Genomic DNA, 13,209 nt, shown 5'->3' on the forward strand with positions numbered 1-13,209 from the left:
TCTCTATCCACAACTTATTTTTGATCATGGGCCCAGATTCATAGACTTGAAAGAACAGTGGGAGAAAAGCTGTCGATGGTATAATTTCTACATCATGCCACTGCATCTTTTTATGTTTTGCAAAACTGTAGGCTCTCTCAGAAAAAGACTTTCCAGACTTGGCTTAGACACCTCAAGGTAGAAAGAGTCAAATAGCATTCCTATGGAAAATATTTCTGTAATTTACTTTAACAGGCATCCAAATACTTTTGTGAAATTCAACATAAAAGCAAAACAAGATGCCTGACAGTATGGGTTCTACAAAAGTAGGCTTGTATCATATGAATTGAACAAATAATCCTATACATACTCTTCTGTGGCAAGATGGGTGGATATTAAGTGCAAGCGTACATATAAATATTTTATTCCCTCTCAGAATCGTATGATCAAGGAGACTGTCAGTTTGCTAGTGAAGTTGTAAAAGCCTGAGCTACATTTCCTGTTTGTAAGAGAGCCGGTGAAGAGAAGACTAGAGCCCTTTGAGATTGACGGCAACTCCAGAGATAGATTTGTGCTGCTAAGTCTGATATAAAACAGCATCCAAGGTCTACCAACGTAATATAAATTGATTTCCTGTTGGATAAAGAGGTGCGGGGCATTCCTACAAGCAACGTAACCAGGTAAGACTTGTACTTTTAGTACTATACATTGGGAAACAGCGGAATGGTAGAAACTTACTGTGGTTGACTACCAGTCCAGTAATCTGAAGTCAAATTATTAGTAATAAGCATAATGGTGAGGACAAGTCACAATCAATTGCTTAAACCTTTGTTAATCTTCAGCAAAGTGGACAAAAGCACAAAGGCTTGTTGATGAAGACTAAGCACTGGCATCATTTTTGTGCCTAAAACATTTACTAAACTGAGGATTTCTTACTTTATGGTGCTTTTTCCCTTCTGAAGTACGAAGTTGATATCTTATAAAGCAATTAGTTGTGCACTAATTAATTGCAGCTTAAGGAATCCTTTCCGGTGAATTAATCCTGTCTTAAAAGCTCACACAGATGGAAGCATTATTAATGTTAATTTAACATTCATCAGACTCTTAATAGGTTTCTTTTTAGAAGAGGTCATTAGTACAGAATATTATTTATCTCATCATTAATTGTAGGGAGGAAAAATTAATTTTGTCTTATTGTTGAAAGCTTTACAGAAAGAAACAAGGAGAAACAAACCACTTTGTGCTCCTGCTTATCTTCTAAAACTTTATAGTGATCACACAAGCAGGTTTATGAACTGATACTATAGATGCATGTTGTTAAGCAGCTCCTGCTTGACAGTTATCTATATTCCCTATCTCTTGTTTCTCTTCAGTAGGAAAGCGTAGTAGAAAAATTGTATGTTCCTTTCTGATGAATTCCCTAAATAAAGTACATTAGAAAATGACAGAACAGAGCTTACTATTTTCTGCTACATATTCATATACTGTTAGGAAAATAAATACTTATTTCTAGCCCCAAATTGTAGAATCTAGTTCCTTTCACTAAAATGTAAGTACATGATTAGGAAAGGATGATCATGCTCATTCTTTCAAGTTGCAATAACTGCAGAATTGCAGAAATTAATCCTAGAAAGATTAGAGTGTTTTTGTTTTTGGTGTTTGTCATAGAACCATTGGCTTGGGTTGGAAAGGACCTTAAACCTCATCCAGTTCCAACTCCCAGCCATGCAGGGTTGCCACCCACCAGCTCAGGCTGCCCAGAGCCCCATCAAACCTGGTCTTGAATGCCTCCACAGGGAAGGGGCATTCATAGTTTCTCTGGGCAGCCTGTCAGTGCCTCATTATATTATGAGTGAAAAATTTCCTCCTAATATCTAATCTAAACCTCCTTCTAGTTCAAAATCATTCCCATTTGCCCTATCAGTGCCTGCTCAGGGAAAAACTCAATCTTCACCTTCCAAGGACCAGAAGGCTGCAACGAGATTCTCCTGGAGCTTTCTCTTCTCCAAGCCAAACAAGCCCAGGTCCCTCAGCCTTTCTTCCTAAGAGAGGTGCTCAAGCCCTCTGATCATCCTCATGGTCCTACTCTGGATCTGCTGCAACAGCTCCACATCCTTCCTGTACTGGGAAACCCAGACCTGGACACACTACTCCAGCTGAGGCCTCACGAGGGCAGAGCAGAGGGGCACAATTGCTTCCCTCACTCTGCTGGCCACTCTTCTTTTGATGCAGCCCAGGATATAGTTGGCCTTCCAGGCTTAAAGTGCTCACTGCTGGCTCAAGTCCAGCTTTTCATGCACCAGGACCCCTCAGGTTCTTCTCCCAGTCTGCCTGGGATTGCCCGAGCTCAGCTGCAACACCTTGCAATCGGCTGTGTCAAATCTCATTAGATTCTTATGGGCCCACTTTTCAAGCCCGTCCGGGTCCCGCTGGATAACACCTCTTCCTTCTCTTGGGTCAACTGCACAGCTCAGCTCAGTATCATCAGATAACTCGCTGAGGGTAAACGTTTTTGCCTTTAATCCCCACTGTAATTGCAGCAGAATAAACTCTGTAAACAAACAAACAACCAACCTAAAAACAAGCCAACAAATGCTTATTTATTTCCACTTCTTCTATCTGTTAGTGGAAAAAGCAGCCAAGAGATCTAAAAATTAAACTACAATTAACAACATACTTGGAAAGGCTTTTTCTGTTCCTAACTGAATACAGTATCAATTGCTTAAAGCAGCGTACCATATACTGAGAGGATGTGAGTAACCCCACTCAAAAACCCCAAAAATAAAAATTTACTTGAAAGTTAAATAGAGTGAATTACTTAACGCAGAAGGGCTACCTGATACACCTCCAAGTTTGACCCTATTTCTGTACTAGAAATGAAAGTACAGCAGAAAAAGAACGTTTCCAGAATGTAGAGGTTCTTGTATTAGGTATTCAAATTACTGATGTCTTTGTGAAGATTAAATGTAGTATGCCCAGCCCTCCCTCCTCCCCCCTCCCCCCCCACGTCCCATCCTCTCCTGAATTAAAGCCAGAATTGTCCTCATGAAATCTTTGCCTATCCAATGCACTCTTATCTTCCTTGGTGGAGCACGTTCCTTTAAGAACAGATTCAGTACAATTTCTTCTGGGGAAAAAAAAAAGACTACTGCTCTTTCCTATCTCAGACAGACTAAGCCTACCATAGGAAACTCTCACAGAAACTGAACTTATCCCTATTAAAATCATATTGTACTATTCATAGTGTAGTATTCCATAAGTTCAATTCTTAGGATTGTTTTCCCCACAAAAATACAAAAAAAACTTTTTTGTACAATTCAAGTGAAAAATTCCTGAACACTGTTCTAAGTGTTCTTTAGAATACATGTGCAATTTAAAAACAACACATCTTTTATTTTTATTTGACAATAGTTTAATTCAAATTAAAATTAGATAATGGAATAAAACTATTTCAGAATAGGCTAAGCTACAATTAAACTTCTCTTTCTCTTCTTTATTTCTAGTTCTTCTACCATACTTGGGTTGTCTTTTTGTCTTCAGCACGAGTTGCTGCCACAGACTGCATCCACTATCATAACATATAGAGACAGAAGCACAGTTATCTAAGGACACAAACTGTTCCTCACACAAATTTTCCCTCTATTGCTGCTGTTGTCAAAATATTTAAATAATGCAATTGTAAATAGCCAGTATACTAGTAACAAATATAAAGGTAGTAAAAGAGCAGTTGGACAAGAGCTGAGGGTTGTATATGCATAAAGCTAAAGGTATAAAAGAAAAATCTCTTGTATTTATTATTTGGAAAGTAGAATTAACTTCAAACTGACATTGGAAAAGCACACAAACGGGCATTCTTGTGGGAGAGATCAAGGCTTTCATGGGTATGCTTTCATAGGTAACTGAGAACTGATTTTGTTTCTGAAGTAGTGTTCTGGCAAACAAATAGATCATATTGCAAGATAGAAAAAGATTCAAAGAGAAGACACTTAAGTCACTTATGTGTTAGTATCCATTGTAGTGAAATACAAGCAGATGGAATCAGAATTTTGGGAAATTAATTTTAAGATAATCTAAGCGATGTTCAGCTAGAAATAAATTATACTTTTGTTTCTATCTCTCCCCAAACCCATGTATTTTTCTAAACTAAATATTAGAAAGCTATAGTTTGTAAATTTAAAAGAATTGGTACGTTTTATTAGAAATTCAGATTTCAGGCCTTTTGTTTTGCTTTAATACTTTGAAATCCTAGAGAAATAACATTTTGCCAGCCTTTATTTTTTTTTTTTCCAGTCAGTAATTCCAATTTAACTCAGAAGTTAAACTGTGAAAAACACCCTGCTTGTTCTCTAAAATTTGATTCCCTTGTCCACTTCAATTAAGAATTCTCCTATTCTGAAAACACCAGGGAAAAACAGAATTCCTGAAACAGAGAAATGAAGTATAGCCTTCAATACCAAGGATCATAGAATCTATCAACATTGGAAAAGATCACTAAAGTCATCTAGTTCAACCATCAATCCGTCATCAAGAAGTTGAGAACTCAGGTCCAAGCTCTATGTTAGGGATCTATTTCCTCTTTTTATTCTAATGAATCACAGGGTAGTAGTTTCTATCATAGATACATGAGAAGGGAATCTCTCAGGCCACAGTCTTGCTTTTGCTCACTGAACAATGATTATTAGGAAAAGCAATAAGAAATGAGCATAAGAAAAAATGAAAGACAATCGTGTCACAAAAGACAGAAGGGAAGGAGAAGGAAGAAATGCAACTTAATATTTAGGCACTTCACCAGCCATAAGGATCCTGGTGTTGACATAGACTACCGGTAGTTTTGGGCAGGTTGCATAGAATGCAAATTTTGTAGACCTAGTGTAAATAGGTTTGAAGCAGTGGTTGTTTCTGAGGTAATAACATCTTCTCAAGGTGAGACATCCCTTTTAATTCTTCCTCTGGAAAATGGGAATATGTAGCTGCTTCAGTGCAGTGTTGTCTCATCTTAAATGTCTGTATCTCACTGCAATAAAGTCTTTTTCAACAGGAAAAGTGTTACTGCAGTCATGGAGAGCCCTCAAGTTCCTTTGAGAGAACTACAGTAGGAGAAAAGAAACAAGGGAAAATTGAATATTTAGTTTAAAAGGAAGGGTAAACGACCACTGGAAGGATCATATGAAGAAAAGCTGCCAATCTGTCAGAAAGGTACAGCTTATTTGTTTTGTTTTGTTCTTTTAAGAAGAGTTCTGAGCAGGAAGAAAAGCTGCACCTTAGCCAACGCAACTCATGATTTTTCACCACATTGGATTATTTACCTTACTTCATTGTTGTAAGAAGAACTGTGGATTGGATTAAAACAAAACTAAAAGATCTTCTGCAACACTAGCTTAATTAGGAAACAAAAAAAAGAACACTTCCTAAGGTGAGGTGTAGCCAGTGAGCCAAAGAGCAATCCCTTCTATTTTCAGCAGAACCAATACACTGTCCTTGCCTACAACATGGGAACACATACTCCTTTACATCAGCTTTCCTTTAAGAAGCATATAAAAACTTAAGCCCCTAATGGAATCCAGCTACATCAAAAATAGATGGGAATATTACGGACATGCTTGAATCTCACTCTGACGGTATCATCTAACCTCTCCCATTGACTGCTCTGCTTCTGCTATACTTTTTTTTTTGTGCACTGTTAGTGGAATTCATTATGTATTAAGTCCAGAATTTATCTTAAGTATTCCAAATCTAGAAGAACGTGAAACATGCCTCTAGGAAATGTGAAGAGTTTAGATTCATGCTCGTTTCACCACTTCACTTGGCTAGTACGTCCACTGTCAGGGAAAGGTTTTACAGGCCATTTGCAGCAGTGCTGATCATTTTGGGCATCAGACCACGACAATTAGTCTATTGTCATCAGAAAGCTTTGTGATGGAAAATTCATATGAGCTACATTAACTGATGAATTAGATAGATAAGATTTACTGAGCATGGGTTCCTTTTTGTGTTTGTAACAGGACTTCAGCAAGAGGCAGTTTTAGCGCAAGGGGAGCCTTTCTTCAATGAAACAGAACAACCTGGTATAGGTACTTCAGTAGCTGTTCAGAGTTTTCTCTGCAGTTGTCCATGGGGTGTCCAGCTCCCAGTTTCTGCTCATCCTAAGCTACTACATCATTTGCTTTCTCAGGAAGGAGAGCAAGGATATGAGTAAAGATAAGTGGCTTTAATAGGAGAGGCAAGAAAACACACAACCAATCTTTGAAATCTGTTGCACAGAGAGAAATTCCCAGTGAAGTTCTATCTGAATTCATTTTCTGAATTTCATTCAGAAACTCTAATTTAGCAAAAACTTACTGAAAACTAGAAAAGTTTCAAAGCTATTCATTAAAATGAGTTTTTTTTTCTATGTCAATTTCTGATTTTTACTGCATTTTACAGGCAAACCAATATCTCAATCTTCAATTTGCTGTGAAACAGCATCTCCGTTAAAATTTACAGATTTTTTTTTTTTTATTACTTAGCAGCTAAGTAATTGTTTAATTCTTGCAGCTATAGTTCTTGTAACCTGAAAAAAAAAATATATAGAAGCTTGAATTAAAGGAAGGAAAAAAAATCAACAAGGCACAAAAAATACAGCATGATTTTTAGATGACACGTATTGTAAAACAATTTTCTTTCAGTTACAGGAATGGACTGCCATTTTTCTGTCTGGGGAGTTTTGGCCTTTCTAAGTTTGGCTCTCATTTTTTCATTGATACTGAATATTTCACACTATATGAAAAAGAAACAAGAAGGTAAGCAAGATTGCCTCCGTAAGGGATTGAATTTAAGAACTTAAAAAATATCTGCAGAGAATGCTATTGATTTTGACAGGTGTCAAACCAACAAACTACTTTTCTGAATCTTTCAGTTATCTTTTGACTAGAATGATTCTAGTTGTGAGGATGAAAGTGTTCAATTATTTAGGAGAGTCAGATAACATTATAGGATGATCACTAGCTGCCTAGCCCACTACTAAAAGCGGATACCTAAATTCATCCTCTGAAGATAAACCAACAGCGCGTGTATAGGTGAAGAATTTATTTCTGGCTAATGTTTTATTTTTAAAAGTGTATTTTTAAGATGAATAACTCCCCTTTTATAGAATATTTTTTGATGCAACTGATTTAACATATGTACTTTAATTTAAAAATGATTTTGAGTAGCTGTAGTAATACAAAATACGTTCAAGAAAACCGTATCCTCTTCAAATTCCTAAAAGCTTATTTGAATTTCAGATATCATAACAGTTTTGTACTCACTTTATTTGGAAAAAAAAAATTGAATTGCTTTTCATCATGGGATTCTAGCGCTTAATCCAATGTGTCAGTAATACTAGTAATTTGTTTAGTTTATGGAACTAATTTGTTTTGTTTATGTTAGAGGATGACTACAGTCATGCTCTGTTTTTGTTAAAATTAACTAAGATTTTTCACATAGCTGCCTAAGGCAGTACTACCAATCAGCTGGTAGTTCTCACCATTCCCATTCAGGAAAAGTGACTTTACACTGGGAAATCTGCTCCTTGTGCTGCGTGTATATGGATGGGCAGGCAAACACAGGTAGACTGAACCACTTGAAACATATTCACATGCATAGATAATCTAGGTAAGCAGGAGGCTTATACCTATAAGCAGAATTCACGATGAATAGCTGACAGGCTATTAAAAGAGATCCTGGAGTGTTCTGGAAGAGGGAGGAGGGCACTGCCTTTTTGTGTTTTGTCTTTTAGTGTTACTAGGCAGATATTTATGTGATGAAAAATCACAGCCATTTACAAAACTAACCTTGAGCAAGGTTGCAGTCAGATTGGCTGATGCTACAGTATTCATGGTATCAGAGTTTTACCATGGCAAATTCTGGAGTTCTGGAGAACAAGATAGAAAGTCATGCTTTCCTGACTTATTAATCAAGTTCTAGCAATAAATCTTCCTGCCTCAGTTTCTTCATCTGCAGATCTCTCTCCTTCAGAGACAGGAGCAACTCTGAACTGCCAGTAAAACAAACGAACCTTTCATTTTCTAATATAAACACATGATGTACCTCCCTTGGCAGAGGAAAAAAAAAAAAAAAAAAAAAGAAGAGTTAGAAGCAGAAAGAGGAGGGAACAAGAAATGAATCCCATGTGTTACAGTACACTTCTGGGAGAAGGGACTGTATTTGATGATGCTTAACAAAATAGAGATTGAAGACCTTCTTGTAAACTAACACAGAGTCCATAGCACAGCACAGAAACATAACACAAGCAGCTTTTTAAATTATTATTCAAAAGTAATTGAGTGAAACAGGACAACTGAAAGTGCTTAGATGCCACAGCTTTCAATTTCACTCTCTACAGTAAAGTCAAAAGCATGTCAATTAAGAAAATTATCTGAATTGTTCTTAAGGAGCACATTTCATTATCTTTTCACTTAATTTTTTTTTTTTTTTCCACAGCTAAAATGTATAAAGACAATGAAGACAACACTCAAAGGTAAGCTGTATAAGTAATCCTTTTCCGAGAAAAGTAAAATAAGCAATAAATGATGATAGATGTTTTTGAATTTTCCTCTGTGCCACCCCTCCAATATCTTATGTGGCCTGCCTAGAGATACTGGAGAGCAGAATGATTGTTTAAAAAAAAAAAAAAAAGAGAGAGAAAAGGCAGGAGAAAAATTTTCATGTAAAAGATGCCCTCGAGGCATTTCATCAAGAATAAAAAACCGCATGCCAATATGGTAACCTTAAATACTGAAAGAAGCATGATATATTGTGTTAAGGCACTATTTACTGCTTGGAATCAATGAATCTATAGTAAAGAACATTCAGAAAACAATGAGGAATTATGATCTGTTATTTCATTCTTGTGGAACAATAATTTGTATTTACATTGATTTGAAACATTGCATTGATTCCAGCTGCTGGACAGCTCCCCCATCTGTCACCAAGTTTGTTGAATTTACTCCATATTAAAGTTCCTGTGGAAAACAGAGATGGAAGGAATTTCATCTCAACTCAAATATATCAGGCCCTTGAATCAAAACCACAAAAACTGCTGCCTTTCCTCCAAAATCAATCCTCATTAACATACTCCCTGGAAACTGGGAAGCCCCTGTGCTTTGTTTGTTATTGCCTGCTCAGGTGGGAAATAACACTGAAATAAAGTAGCATATTTCATTACTTTATCCTCGACAAGGCACAGGATAGGGATGCAGCAGGATCAGACAGTGAACCTCTCTAACAATCCTCACTTTTACAAAAATGTTTGAAAACATTTTCAAACAACACCAGGTAGCAAAATACAGAATGCCATTAAATACTCAAAGTCGAACTTTGCTTTGATCTTGTTTAGGTGCATCGACATAAGAATTTTAGTCCAATTTCAGTTCAGTTTTAGTTTAGAATATGAGAAGTCCTTTCTTCTCCTTCTGTTAAGCTGGTGTTACCATCTCCTTGATTTTTAGGTCACATACAGTTTTCTGCTATGTGTATGTAAAATGCTAAGAGTAAAATAGTGGGATCCTAAATAAAGTTTATGAAACAATTTAAAATTATCTTTCTATCCCTATTCTAGCTATAATGACTGTTACACAGAAGATGACCCAGTTTATGGCAATCTCAGTCAAGATATTTTAGGTAAGTTTCATTTTAAGAACCCTTGTCTGTTCAGTGCCTGTAAGAAATGCAGAATTAAAAGCAGACTGGCCAACACATTCCTGTGTTTCTCAGCAGCCTTGAGAATCTTTGCCTTTTTAAAAATACTTCACTCATATCTACTTAGGGCCTACATCGAATTACCACTGCACTATTTGTAAGATGAGGTCATAGAATTTGACTTTTTAAACAACCCAAACAGTACTGTTCAGTCAAATACTTCAAAATCAACAGCTTTTCTATATGTAAAGCTGCACCCATTTAAATAACACACTTAGCACACACGCTTCCAAGCAGTCTAAGACACAAACTGCCTTCTGCCCAAAGTCAGTGCCCCCAGACAAGTTAGCAGAAAGTAGCATGTACCTGCTCTCAGTGCTGTCCATTCACAAATGAAAGATGTTAACAGAAATGCTGAAGCACAGCCCACGATGGCTGGAGAGTGGGCAGACTGCTTCACTGGGCCAAAGTGAAGAATCTTCTGCAGCAGCAATCCATACCATATTAGAGACAGTAAAAACATATAACTGCAGCTGGATATAGACAGGTCGATGGTATGTCACTCAAAGTCTACTAGCCTCTGCATAGCTATGAAGATGAAAAGTTGCTTGTACTGACAAATATATAGGTATGTCAAGTTACTCTTAATTGACGATGTTCTAGCAGCTCCAAATAACGTCCAGTTAGGGAATGAGAAACTTCCCATCCACCCACACGGACAGAACATTTTTTGCTTCAGTGTCTGTGTCAGAATTTCTTAGTTAATTGCCTCTCTATAAGCAGAGGAAGACAGAAGCAATATCTGTGTCACTACAAACAAGTAAAACTTCTAACGTAGTAAACTGGTGGGGGTGAGGGGGTACTACTGCAACAGAGGATTTGTTAATTGGATCTTTTAATTCTGAGTAGTGTGTCTTAGTAATGGAAATACTTTTCTGCTTTGGTAAATTACAGAGGAATGTTGTTACGAGCAGATGAAGTCCCAGCCTCAAAGGCCAGTTAACGAACTACAGGTATCTTTACTTTTAATTTTGGATTCCTGGATCAGAATGATGTGGTTTGTCACAGAATTCTTGCATTTATTCCATGATAATAAGTATCAAAAATATTCCTGCTGCACATCACAAAAATTATCATACTTCATTCCTCAGTGTCTCAGTTTATCAGGGAATTTAAACATATTTGAATTTTTGTTCAATCTGGGTCATTAGTAAAGGAGGAGAAAGATTACAAACAGATCACTTCCATCCATGTGGCATAATAATGCTCAGTCACAAGCATGCAAATCAGGCTCGATTACAGATGCATCACTTGATAATAACAAATTTGACTGATTCTCTCCTGCCCAGTATAAAAATCTATATTCCTTAACTTGTTAAAGACAACCGATTTTCTATTGATTTGCCTTTCGTTGTTACTTGAAAACCTAAAAGCATACAAATTTCAATTGAAATCTGTCTATAATTGAAGCATTCCTAACATCAATTCTGGAGGAATTATTCCCAGTCTCTCCCTTTTTATTTAAAGATTTGTTTTCATAAACTTCACAGAAACCGAATCATCTATGAAAATTCCAGTGCCAATAGTGCTCACTGATTTGGTTTGAAAAACACAGAGAAGCAGTGGAAACACAAAACATACATTTTACACTGGAAATGAGATAACACATGCAGAAAAGAATCACCCATTACTACTTTTTTTCTGCACAGTCTCTGAAAAGTGTTGTTGCTAATAATAGGATTCTAATAAATCAACTTGAGTGAAGAAAAACAGATCAAACAATGCCCTGCATCTCAAAGAACTTGGAACGATTACATAAACTGCTCTTATTTCCCACAGAGAATCTTTGAAACGATAGCTGGAAGAGGGCTTCCTCTCTGCCACAGTTATAAGGATATGAGCCTTACACAATTGTAAGGATATAACATAACTTAATTATCATTAAAGTTACATTAGTCTGTTTTCTGTGCTGCTATAACTTAATCATTTGTACTTTTAATAATGTAATTTACAGCTAGTTCGAGTTAAACCTCAGCCCCTACCATGGTTGCCATGTAGACGTCTTCAAAGCGTTAGACATAATTTTAAAGCAAACACATTACTGAATGTTAATTATAAAGTAAACTTCCTTCCAGGTGGAATCAGTTGATCAGATGTGTTACGCCTCACTTGATCACAGCACCAAGGGAAAACGCAGAAAACCAAGGAGGAAGAAAGACCCTCCATCAGAGGATGAAGAAGAAAGATTATCTAAATCCACCATTACAGCTTCCAAAGCTTGCATTTACCTTAACAGTGAGCAACTGGCTGCTGAAAATACAGCAAATGTAGAAGCCATTCATGACGATCCCATAAGATTAATGGGTTTGATTCATAGGACAAATGGAGAGAACATCTGAAGTAGCTTCATGAACCAAATATGAAATCAAAGTGAGATCTGCTTTATTCATTCTGGAGGAACAGTGAATGATTAGAGACAGTATCCCGACAAACTTAAATTACAAACAATGGTGTGAAGCCACTAAGTAAAATATTCCAAATCATCTTCAAAACACATCTATGGATTAAGCAAAACATAGCTGTAGGTTCATGCTGCCCTTTTAAAAAGGACTTTCCTTCTGAATACATTTTGAAAGGGAGCTGTGAACACAGAGATACCAGCTTCTACATGGTAAAAATTAATCCTTTGCTTAAAAATAACCATCAACCCTCATACAGTCCTAGAAGATCCACTAAGTTGCCTGTAGAACTTTCACAGAGTATGACTACTTTTCTACATAGGTTTTAACAGTACTTTTGGAAAGAAATGGTGTTTCACACATGCACACTTAAGGGTTCAGATGCTTTCCCAATTAAAAATAGGTCCGCATTCAAGATTGTGTATTTTCCTGTGGTGAACAGTCTACAGCATGGGTGTCCAACCTCTCAGCTTGCCTGGGCTGCACTAAGTGATAAGAAACTGTCTTGGGCCAATGTTTTGGTTGCTGCTGAATGATGCGGTGCGCTAAGGACCAGTTTGGACTGCTTGGTTGGGAAGAGCCACTGCCATGATGGCACGGGGTGGGGAGTGAGGCTAATTACTAGCTGTCTTGGGCTTCACACAGCCTGTTATATATCCTCACTTTCCTTTTGTGAGCAGTATCAGCATACATCTCGAATCTTCACTCCTCTAATAACATAACACTTTTTTGTATAACATGACTTTTTTTGTACTCAGGAATAAGTAATGATACTGGCAAATGATTTCTAACCATCAGCCTTTGCCAGAGAATTTTTTTAATATTCTATTTTATATTTAAATTCCTAGTGCCTCTGTCAATAAACTTCTTCACAAAAGTAGAAAGAACTACTTATTTCCCCCACGTAATTTACATTCTATGTGCACATTCATCTTTAGACTTTCAACTCATCAGACAGTAAGCTTTTATAGAGTGGGGATTTATTTTTATGTGGCACATTCTGGGAATCAGTAAGTAGCAGAAGAAAAACAATAACACATGTTGATGTGCTATGCCTACTCTCTAGGTTTTGGACAGTTCTGTCTTCAAAAAAAAAAAAACAAAAAAACAACAA

At 36.8% G+C, this 13,209-nt stretch overlaps 1 protein-coding gene across 1 annotated transcript; it reads left to right on the plus strand.

Annotated features, from left to right (window-relative positions):
- The first annotated feature begins 220 nt into the window (after positions 1-220).
- TRAT1 (T cell receptor associated transmembrane adaptor 1) lies at positions 221-13,209 on the plus strand. Its single transcript, XM_031612982.2, is given in 7 exon segments — positions 221-659; positions 6,645-6,758; positions 8,440-8,476; positions 9,557-9,618; positions 10,591-10,649; positions 11,772-12,020; positions 12,022-13,209. Coding segments are annotated over 6 exon segments (540 nt in total). The 5' UTR covers positions 221-659; positions 6,645-6,652; the 3' UTR covers positions 12,049-13,209.

This window comes from Phasianus colchicus, chromosome 1 (genome assembly GCF_987193195.1).
Source record: "Phasianus colchicus chromosome 1, bPhaCol1.hap1.1, whole genome shotgun sequence".
Lineage (NCBI taxonomy): Eukaryota > Metazoa > Chordata > Aves > Galliformes > Phasianidae > Phasianus > Phasianus colchicus.